The sequence below is a fragment of the Cynara cardunculus genome (genome assembly GCF_001531365.2).
Source record: "Cynara cardunculus var. scolymus isolate 2C chromosome LG 15, CcrdV1, whole genome shotgun sequence".
Classification (NCBI taxonomy): domain Eukaryota; kingdom Viridiplantae; phylum Streptophyta; class Magnoliopsida; order Asterales; family Asteraceae; genus Cynara; species Cynara cardunculus.
The window spans coordinates 17,292,726-17,304,879 of NC_037542.1; the positions used below are offsets into that span (position 1 = coordinate 17,292,726).

Here is a 12,154-nt window from a genome sequence, read left to right on the forward strand (position 1 = left end):
TACCCTTTTAATTTTAAATTTTTTTGAATCTTTTTAAATTTTAATTTTAATTTTAAAAATCTTTTAATTTTATTTTTTATCACAATATGTGGTTACTGAGTTGTTCTCGCGTTTTCGTAAATCACAGGGGTTCTCGTTTGAACCCTTCCCTATATATATATATATATATATATATATATATAGTTGGGTTTATGTGAGAGCAAAAGTTTTTTGTGAGACTCGTAAGACCAATTTATATTCATTGATCAACTTTATAAGTTAATGATCTAATGATCTAAAGTTGCATGGTGTCAATTTTGTGATTATTGAGAAGTCTCGTGGCAATTTTGTGATTATGAATGTTTAGATTGCAGATCTAATCCAAGGGTTGAAAATTGGTCTTATAGGTCTTACGAAAAATCCTTGGTCTCACATGATCCCAAGTCTATATATATAAATAACAAGAGAGAGGAGGTAAGATATTTTGTTAACCAATAATATAGTGTTAACTTTGTAAACTTATTGGACTAATAATATTAATACTTTAGTAGAGGTTGCTTCAAATGTTTGATTTAATTATGAAGGGTAAATAAGTAATTTTCATGCGAAAGTTACTTTTATGGTACTTAATGAGATCTTATAATCTTTTTATGCATAAGTTACTTGTATAATATTTAATGATGTTCATAAGAATGTGTTCAAAGGTGTTCATAAGAATGTGTGGATAACCATAATGCGTTCATAAGATTGTGTTCATAACCATACGGTGTTCATAGGTGTTCAATAAGATTTAATGAGTATAATCACATTGTTCATAAGTGAACTCATGTTCATATAGAGGGAGATGCCTATGTGTATATTAATGGAGATTTTTTTTATTAATGACAATAGATTAATGTTCATATGAAAATTAATGTCATTGATGGACAGTTACAAACTTGATGATTTTTTTTCCAATAATACCATTGTTCATGTATGTTCATCTTAGATGATAATATATTATATTATTGGTTATTACAAAATTGTCATCATAATTGTCATCCATTGATTCACAGGATGAATGGTTGTGATGGATTTTTAAAGTTAATACCATAAATTGGGTTAACAAAAGAACTTACCCCTATATATGTGTGTGTTATTTATCTAGATGGTATACGGATATACATTTTCATTGTGGATTGAGAATAAAAGAATGATATAGTTTCTCCTTAAAAATGAAAATCCTGAATTTATGTAGTATTTTACTGTATTAATAAGATTTAACGCTATGTCGTGAAAAGTAAGACTAAGAGGCCGTTTACCAAACGCTTATCCAGGTAAGTGCTTACCAAGCCACGTTACCTCACTGGATAAATATGGTAAGGATCAAGAATCCTACCCGGTAAGAACGAGACAAAGACCAAAAGTCTTACCCGGTAAGTGAGGGCGACGACTCTTACCACAATAAACGATTACCGGGTAAATTGTTGCATACGACGTCGTTTTGGTAGACTAAAATCTTACCCGGTAAGTAAATAATAGTATTAAATTTTACCGATAAGCACTTATCGGGTAAGTGTTTGGTAAACGGCCCCTAAGTTAGTCATGTTTTTATGTTCGAATTATATTTACGGTTTTGTTTTTTTTTCCTCGTATGCAAACTATTAGATAAAGTAAAAGTATTTAAGGTGAGGTTCTCGTTAGCAAGCTGATTTCCGTTAAGATAAAAAAAAAACCGTCGAGAATGAGCCACATGGACATGTGGCACGTTCTCGATGGTTCCTAGTTCTCAATGAAAAATGAGGTTTCTAACATACCTCCCTCAAACTATTCAAACATGGCATCTTTTAGAACTTGAATCAGATACTCGATCAAAATGTTTAGAATTCGTTTGAATCATATAAATAACGTTTTAGATTTTATATACTTCCTCTGTTCCAAATTAAATATCCATAATAAAAATAACACATAGTTTAATGATTACACTTTCTAATTAATTAATTGATAATTTTACCTTTAATAATAGAAAGAGAAATTTCTCCGTCTTATAATTAAAGACATAATAAAAAGGCAAATTGTTTGAAAAAGTAACGTATTTTAACTTGATTCTTATTTTGGGTAACTTTTGAAACTTTCATTTTGGTACCTAAGATATAAATTTTTTAAACATTTAAGCACTCAGGTAACCGGTTGAAGCATTAACATGTTATCATGATGATGTGGTATCCAGTTCAGTATAAAATTTTATTGAGCTTTAAATTGAAAAGGTAAGTCAAATCACTCATCACATCAGCATGATAACCGATTAATGCTTTAACCAGTTACCGGTACTTAAATATTTAAAACTTTACATCTTAGGTACAAAAATGAAAGTCTTGAAAGTACGTTACCCAAAATAGGAATCAAGTTAAAGTACGTTACTTTTTCATACAATTTGCCCCATAATAAAAATAGTAAACATTTACCTTTAAACGTGGATAATTATTTTAAAACTAATTAATATATAAGCATGAACACTTATTTTAGAAAGAAATACGAACTATTGGGCCATTACAAAACTTAAGGGCTTATTATGCAGTTTAATGAATTGATTGTTAGGCTCTAAAAGGCCCACATTGAGATTGCTTAACCTTTTTAATGGGCTGATGGATCACCTTTTTGGACTTGTGAAGCCCAACAAAGCTTTTCCAAATGGACAAAGATTAAAAGAAAATCAATATTTTGAATTAAAAGTACAAAAATAATAATTTTATATATTTCTAATTAAATTTAAGTTGTATATTGCATAATATAAAATGTATTTTATTTTGATTGATGGCCCTTTTTATTCTTATTTTAATGGTTTGATTTTTGTTATCTAGTTCACTATCAGAATGACACAAAAATTCGTTGTATGTTAATTAATACTCGGTAACCATCGACCGGTTACTGATCATTCTTTACTTGTCGAGTAAGAAATTCCAATCCTTCTTGTTTTCAATTGATCACGTTCCAAATATTTCATCGAAATCACAAGATAGACCAATAAACTCATACACTTTCCTAATATTCGGTGAGGTTTGGACCCTTGACCTCGTAGGAGGCCAAAGACTCACATACACCGCTAGGTCAAAGGCCCTTTGACATATACATTACCTTTCTTATGTCTAGTTATTGGCATATGCTTTCCATAAAAATATAAACAACTAAAATTACAACAATTATATGCTCCTCTATATCGATATTCCTTTTTCCTTTTAAATATTTAAACACGTTTACTTGTATAAAGGCTTTAAGTGTCGGTCATTTTTTATGATATACGTCTGAAAAAAAATCAAAATTATCAATCTCGAGTATAAAAAAGCATTATGTTTATAAAACATATGAAAATAACTGTTTTACAATATCTATAAGAACGGTTGAATAATCAGATATTTGACTCTATTATAAATACGTACTCAATTAATTATATATTTAAATATCTATAAACATACCGATTATATTATTTTTCGTTAATTGTTTTGAAGTATATGCATAATAAAGACCTCGTCTCTAACGTGTAGCTTAGTCGACAAGTGTGTAAAAAGTCGTTTCGATCCAATTAGAAACAGTTAGCCATAATTGGATATTCAATTATAAATGGAATGAATCTGATCCAAAATTTCAACATCCAAATCAGACCGGTCGGTTCTTGGATGACAGTCCAACATCCAATAAAAGCAGACCGATCCAATCCAATGACCATCCAATTCCCCGTCCAATTAACCAAAGAGCATTTGGCCTAACGGTATCGTTGTTTTTGACCTCCTAGGAGGTCAGAGGTTCAAACCTCACCAAAGGTGAAGAGGGTATGTAAGTTTATTTGTTGTATTTGTAGTATATAAGTATTAAATACTTAAAAAAAACATTCAATTAATAACTATATATAATTATTAACATTTACAGTAATTTTTTTGTTGATATATACATTGTTTTTTTTAATAATCTTAGAAAATATACGAATGAAGGGTTAAAATGATGGATTAATTGGTTGAGTATTAGATCAAAAGATTGGAGAAATCTAATATGATCTAACCATCCATTGGAATTATATCGGATTGGATGTCCAATGCCAATTGGATCGGATCGGATGACAAAATCCAACATCCAATAGATCATTGGATCAGATCAGATCCACCTAAACTCATTGGATTTCAACCGATTAACACCTCTAGGCAAAATGGTGATATGGCTTTGACCAAATACAAGATAAGTCATGAGTTTTCGATCCCAGGACCCTCCTGCTAACCCCAACCGTTGAATGAGGCAAAAAAAATGCCATCTCATATTGGCGTTGGTGGAGGTAGATTCCTTATAAATCCAGTTGAGATTATTGGTAATCAATTTGTTATCTTAATTAAAAAAATCCCAACAATTGTGTCATTTATTTTGATAAATACATAAAATTGAAGTGATAAAATATAAGAAAATCCAAATAAAAAATTTAAATTTTGGAAACAATATTTTTTTGGTAATCATTTCAACAATTGGTTAAATTAACAAATATCAAAATCATCTATCTATACTATATTATAAAGCGTTTGATAAAAACTCTTAAAAATAATCTTTTATACATGAAATACTTCTTATTTATGCATATTATTTAAAATTCAAGAATACAAGTAAATTGTGCGTAAGTACAACTTATTAAGTTTCATGTTTGAATTCATGTAACTAACTGTAGATAAATATAATCAAATACAAGATAAAATTCTTACTTTAAATATAAAATCTAAAATATAATTAGGATAATTATTGAGTTCTAACATAATACTTAGTTATTATATTTATAAAAATTATATTATTAAACCAAAAATAAATTACTTCATCATTAAATTATAATAAAAAAATTCGAATTAAAGAAATTATATAAAAAAATGAGAACATATATATATATATTAATTTTTATGATATATTTAAATTTATATTTTATTAAAAAAAACATTATTGCTAGTTTAAAATCACATAAATTCGTATTATAACATCGATATAGGCCAAAAATAAAATAAAATATTAAAAAACGAAATATAATTCGTCATATTACATGAATACCCTTGTAATATGTAATAACACCAAAAGATCCAAATTTTTGTATATTATCAAAACACACCATCGTTGACAATTTGACCATCTTTTGTGTTTTAATAGTTTTTAATAAATATTACGTTTTTTTAATCCTTATGGTTTGTTAAAATTATAATTTTTTGTCTTATGATTTATAGATATTATAGTTTTTATCTCTATGATTTATAATTTATTCTTATAATTTATAATTTATTATCGTTTCAGTCCATATAATTTACAATTATTTACTGTTTTGGTCCTTTATATCTAAAGATATAAACTAGTATATGGATAAAAAAATTGTACATTTTAAACCACAAGGACGAAAGTCAAAATTATTAACATACCACAAAGACGTAAATTATAATTTACTCTAAAAAATTATTGCACATTTTAAGACATAAGTTATTGAACAACCATCTTTTTGTAAAATAGCCCCGTAAGATTGGGAGAAGGGGTGCCTTCTCACAAAAGGGGTCACGGTCATTTAGGGGCCTTAGCTGGTGATCTGATGTCATTTAAATTGGCAGCCAAACATATTTGATCAGCAATATGGTATCAGTTATGAATTATTAGAATTGTATTGATACAGTTTTTTTTATACGATAACAACAATCAAATATTTTTTTATGAATATAAAAATGACACCCTGTAAAAACCCATAATTGAATGGGTAATTGTCTTTTTGAAATGATGGGAGGAATTGTTTACTACATCACATGGTAACACATGTTAGGGAAGATTCTTGACTTTGTACTCATATGTTAATAATTATATGTTATAAATAGCATAAAATTTGAAAAAAAATCCTAACGAATTATTTCGTTTTAAATGATTAAGTTTTTGAATGAAAAATCCATTAAATTTTCACATTTTGATTGATTAACTTTCTGAACATTTTTTAAATAAATAAATCATTGATTAATCATAATTAAATGTCAACACTAATGAGATAGACCGAAATACACCGAATAAATTCTCTTATAAAACACAATTCATTGGTGTGTATTAGATTATAAGCGATCTAGGATTCAGATCTATTCTTACACTTCTTATGTTAACTCTTTTTCTCATACAATCATTTGCTTATATGTTTTACAAAACGTCATGGTCTTATCGTAACTCATAAAGGTTTGAGACTTGCTTTGACCGTCACAGGAGCCTCACAACATTAAAAGCTTGATTAAAAAAACATAATTATTAGCTAAAAATGTCCTTGTTGTCTCAATTGAATTTGTGTACTTTTTTTCCCTATTTACCTGAAACAGTCCTTGTTGTGATGCTGTCTATGAACAGAGTGTATGTAAACCATGACCTGTCAGTTCTCTCTCTCACACACAACACCGTAACACACACTCTCTTGTATCAACCGCCATTAACAAACAAAGATTTCTTTAGATTCCAAATTAACCCTAAAAGACAACAAACAACCATTCATATGGCAGCTGCTGCCTCAAACCACCATCCCGAAAACAAACGCACCATCGCCATTATCTTCAGACGCCGCCGGCGTTTCAAAGAAACCACCATATCCACCTCCGCCGCCGCCACCCACCACCATCACCCATCTGCTGTTTCACCTGAAAACACTTCCTGGTGTTGCCCTCCCGGTGTCTCATCCTACAAACCCTCATCTCCACCTCCACCGCCACCGGCCGTCATAACCACCACTAACCCAGAATCGACTTCAATTTCACCCGTGGTGGTTCCCTCGCCGGAATCTTTATCTACCGAAAAGGAACGAGCTTTACATTCCGATTCACCGTTAAATCTTGAAAACCCCCAACTGGTACACACTATGACCACCACCACCACCACCACCACCGTCTACGGCGGCGACGGTAACAATCAAGACACATTGCCGTCTTCTTTTACCCATTTTAACTCTGCTCTCACCGCCGGGCTCTTGAATCCCATATCGTCTCCACCGCCGGCGTCGCCCAACGATAAAAGCCGATCTAGCCCGACTCTTTTCGAGATGATGGCTAACGAACCCGATTCCAAGATCCCAAACAATGCAAATGGAGTTTTTCAAAATACGACCTTAAAGAGACTCGGTAATGGCCATGTGATCCCACCGCCGATGGTGGTGGTTGACAAGCAAGCTTCGATGCAACAAAGGTTGTCGGAGATTTTGGCTTGCCGGAGCCCTGGAAACCAGTTCAATGATCCGAATTCGAGCGATGTGAAGCTGACTTTGAGCTCGAAGGATGGTTTGTGTGTTTGTATGAATGTTCATCGGCAGATCTTGGTGGGTCATAGTCGGTTTTTTGCTGTTCAGTTATCGGATTATCGCCGGAAAATGGGGAACAGTATTAATTATCCTTATATCGTTGAAATTGCTGATTGTGATGATATTGAGGTTTATATCGAGTCTATTAGGTTGATGTATAGTGAAGATTTAAAGAGGAGGCTCATGAAGGAAGACGTTCCTAGGGTTCTTGGTATCTTGAAGGTAATCTAATTATATATGGATATATAGATTTACAGATATACACAAAGAGTTGGGATCATATTGTTTTCATAACCCCACGTAAATAACACTCAACTTTCATAAAGAAAACACTATTAAGGTATTGCTATGAAGGTTCGCCGCCTTTCATACATTCACAATGAAGTATCTGTGTTATATTATGGTCTCATGAAAACAAGTGAGACATCTGTGTTATATTATGGTCTCATGAAAACAAGTTGGTCTCACGAGAACCCGACCCTGTATATATGTGGTCAAGGTTGGGTTCTCGTAAGACTAGTCTGTTTTCAACACTGCATTTTCACAACAAAACATAGCGAAGGTACAAAAAAACACTGAACCTTCACAACGAGACATTGCGAAGTCTCAAGGGTCTCACGAAAACAGTCTGGTCTCGTATGATCCCAAATCTATGTTTATAATATATATATACAATTTCATTTTCTTTATAAACCCAATAATTCGTACAAACTTAGAAGCTAGTTTTCATAATGAAACAATGCTTGTGAAAATGCGATGTTTATATAGTGTTTTCACTTATGAAACAATATTGTATAAACACTTCAATCTTATGTATGAAACAATACATAAAAACTGGATTGTAAGTTTTTTTTTTGTAAATGATTATGCGTGTATATATATAATATTTGTCTTAAATGATAAAGCTCAAGTACTTGGGGCATCTCCAATCGTACGCCAAAAAGCGCCATTTTGCCGGTTAGAAAAATCCAATCTATGGTGAAAATTTTGCCGGGTTGGTTGAGGCCTAGGGGAGTGAGGGTAGCATCCCATCTTATCTGGGTTCGATTCCTACCCCCTACTCTTGTGGCCACCACAGTTATGTGAGATACATGCTTTAGCGTATGGGGCTTACTGGGTCGGATGACATACCAAATTGGCTTTTTAGGGCACATTATATGTTCAAATGGCCTAATAGACTGCTTTATAACACTTATGTTTATAGGACCAAACAATTGTACGTTCTACGTAAATGTGTTACAATAAGTTGCTAGAACGCCCAACAAGTAGGACACTTAACTTCAAAAAGCGTCTTAGAAACTTGTTATGCGTTCAAAAGTGATGTGTTCTATTATAACACCTTGGGACGCACAATTGTTTGATATTATAAACTTAAGTTTTATAAAGCAGTATGATATTTAGGGCTGTTTGGTTGTTTTCCCATTGAGTCTCTGTATGGATAAAGCTGTCTGTGAGGATTAATCTTTCTGTATAGATTGAGAATGTTTTTGTTCGGGATGATTTTTCATAGATGGAAGGAGCGTGTTTCTTAATTGGGAGGGGCAAGTTTGGAAAAAACTTGACTTTATGCATAAAGTTCCTTTTAGAAGCTTAATGAATAAGTCTCTTTCTATATCATAAAGCCATTAGCTATGAGTCTCATTAAGTTGCTAACAAACAGACCGACATATTTAACAACCTATAAACCAATTTTGGCGTGTAGCTAGTGTTTAAGTCTGTTAAGACATTTAGACATATTTAATTTCTCATAAATCTTTGATTTGCGTTGTAACATAGGTGTCGGCCGCAATCGGGTTCAATGCCGGGGTTTTGTCTTGTTTGGAGTACTTAGAAGCCGCTCCATGGGCCGAGGATGAAGAAGAAAAGGTTGCATCTTTATTATCGGAACTTCAACTTGAAGGGGTCGGCGCGGTTGAAGTTTTAAAGCGGGTTTCGGTCGATGTTACACCTGGGGACGATGAAATTAACAACCAACAAGTACTTCTTAAACTTTTACACGTAGTTCTCGAAGGAAAAGATGAAAAAGCTAAGCGAGAGATGAAAGTTTTGGTCTCGAAAATGCTTCACGATAATTCATCAAAAAACGATTTGCGGAAAGAATCTTTGTACTCGGCTTGCGACAAGTGTTTACATTCGTTACGACACCATTTCTTGAAAGCTTCGAGAGGAGACTTCCAAGATGTGGCCCAAATCACACGGCAATCGGGTAATTTACACTGGCTTCTTGACATTTTAATTGATCGACAAATTTCCGAGGATTTCTTGAAGTTATGGGCTTCACAAATCGAATTATCCGAAGCACATTCCAAAGTTCCTGCACTCCATAGATTCGAAATCAGCAGAGTTACGGCAAGATTATTTGTCGGGATCGGAAAAGGTCAACTTTTAGCATCGAAAGATTCAAGATGTTTGCTTTTACAAACATGGTTGGTTCCGTTTTATGATGATTTCACTTGGATGAGGAGAGGGTCGAGAGGGCTAGATCGTCATTTAATCGAAGAAGGGCTAAGCAATACAATTCTGACTTTGCCGCTGGCTCGGCAACAAGAAATCTTGATGGCTTGGTTTGATCGGTTTTTGAACTCGGGTGATGATTGCCCAAATATACAAAGAGGGTTTGAAGTCTGGTGGAAAAGGGCTTTTTGGAGAAAGCCAGAAAGGCCTTTTCCACCAAACTCATGAGATTCTTTTGGGTCTGATGATGGCTTCCCGCGGTTTTGTTAACCACGCTGCGTTTTGTTCGTTTCTTCATTTTTAGTATAGCTCGATTACAACCACTGTTTCCTCCAGATGTTAATTGGTGTTGTCACAATCAAATATACATTTTCTCACCCAACTTCACATATGAATATGAGATAGATTTCTTTATGAATAAAAGAAGTCATTTAAGCAAATGCCCACACAACTTGTATATTTCATTATGATCATTTGTTATTGTTTGATTTAATTTGTTTGAAAAAGATTGCGGTTTTGATTGAATTGCGAATTTGGGTCGCTGCAGAAAAATCCTTAGCTTATAAAGGGACTCGTAAATCGAATTCTTGATTGTAGGATGCGTTGTTACAAGCTCCACTGCTTAAATTTTTGGCATGCTCATTAGACCTTCTGAGCGCCCTTTGTTTTTCATTGATCAAGTGGGCATGCTTATTCTCGATGAGGTTTGTCAGACCATCCTGATGGTACAAGGGCTCACAAATCTTTTTTTTTCTTCATATAAGAGGAGTTGTTATATTCATGGCGTGTTTGTTAAAAGCTTAACGGGGTTAATGAGACTCACAACTTATTCGGTTGGCATACATGATCGTTTGGTAGTGGATTAATGATATATAAATTGGGTTAATCAGTAAGCTTTACAGAAAGCCAAGTTTTTTTCAAATCCGTCATTTCTAATTAAAAAACATGTTCATTACATCTATGAAAAAACTATCTAAAACAAAAACATTTTCAATCTATACAAACAAATTAGTCCAACACAAACAACTTTATTTTTATATGACTTAATGGAAAACCAACCAAACAGCCATTAAGATCTTCAATGGGCTTATGCCCGAACCTTTAAGGAAGTGTGTGTGTTTTTTGGATATCCTAATCTAACAATGTGTATAAAAATACATACACCATACGAATTAGGCAACCATCAATTGCCCAGCTTGAATGGTGTTTGGTTTTAAAAAAACGCATGGTTATCACACAATGATTTTTCATAAAATTTTAGATATCGAATTATCAGTTCCAATGCCACAAGCCAACAACGTAGTAATAATCAACAAATTGCTAAGAATGAAACTTACAAATATCTAAAATAGAAATACATTTAACTTCACAAATTTGTGGTGGTTACAGCCTTACAGGTAGGGGTGCTCATGGGTTGGGTTGATCGGGTTGAGGACATTTGAACAACCCAACCCAATGCTTGCGGTTTGAAAAAATCTTAACCCAACCCAACCCAAATCAAAATGCAACCCAACCCAACCCAACCCGTACGGGTTGGTCGGGTTGGTCGGATTGATACTTTGGTATGTTAAAATATTCTTCTAACCTTAAATATGTTATTTCTTTACTCATAATTTCTTTTTCATCATCAATCATTTGATACAACTTATTCATATTTCTTACGTATATCATATTCAATTAATTTTCTTAATTTACATATATATGTTCACAGTTACTGAATGAGTTATATATATATGAATAAATTGAAAATATGTGTATATGAAAAACATATAAGATAGTGTAATTGTCTAATGTATATATTAATAGAAATTCAACAATCATATTAAATCCAAGAAATAAAAGGATATCGAGTTCATCGGGGTGGGTTGGGTTCAAATAATAGTAACCCAATATCAACCCAATACCTACGGTTTAACAATTTTACAACTCGATTAGACATCGGATTGCTTCGTGTTGAGTTATTTCGCGTTGAGTTGGGTTGAGTTGATCGGGTTAGTAGGATTTTTGAGCACCCCTAGTTACAGGTCAGGTTCTGAGACCAACAAGAAACCAACATTATTATGTGGTAATCATTTTATAAAGAGTAATTTGAAATTAATTTGATGGTCCTTGAAAGGGAAGTGACCAAATAATACGGGTCGGTTTGTCTCATTTGTCAATTTTCATGGGCTAAAACAGAAATTTTATTGGAGCATTTATAATTTTTCTCAAAAGTTTTGGCGCATGATTTTTTTTTCCTATCATACAAAGAGAGAGATGCGAGTTATTATGTAACCCTTTATATTTATACAATCAATACAACTCAATCCTTATTGTTCATTTAATTTGATTAATATGTGATTTTATAAAAGTTTAGATTGTTTCATAATATAAAGTATTGATTATAATTAATGAACCTTAGTCATCTTTTATAAATATTCAAATCAT

At 32.6% G+C, this 12,154-nt stretch overlaps 1 protein-coding gene across 1 annotated transcript; it reads left to right on the forward strand.

Annotated features, from left to right (window-relative positions):
- The first annotated feature begins 6,478 nt into the window (after nt 1-6,478).
- LOC112528271 (BTB/POZ domain-containing protein At1g63850-like) lies at nt 6,479-10,155 on the forward strand. The gene is made up of 2 exons (XM_025139266.1): nt 6,479-7,495; nt 9,050-10,155. Exons 1-2 carry the CDS (start codon nt 6,479-6,481, stop codon nt 9,953-9,955), a joined length of 1,923 nt encoding a protein of 640 aa, XP_024995034.1. The 3' UTR covers nt 9,956-10,155.
- The last annotated feature ends 1,999 nt before the right edge of the window (nt 10,156-12,154 follow it).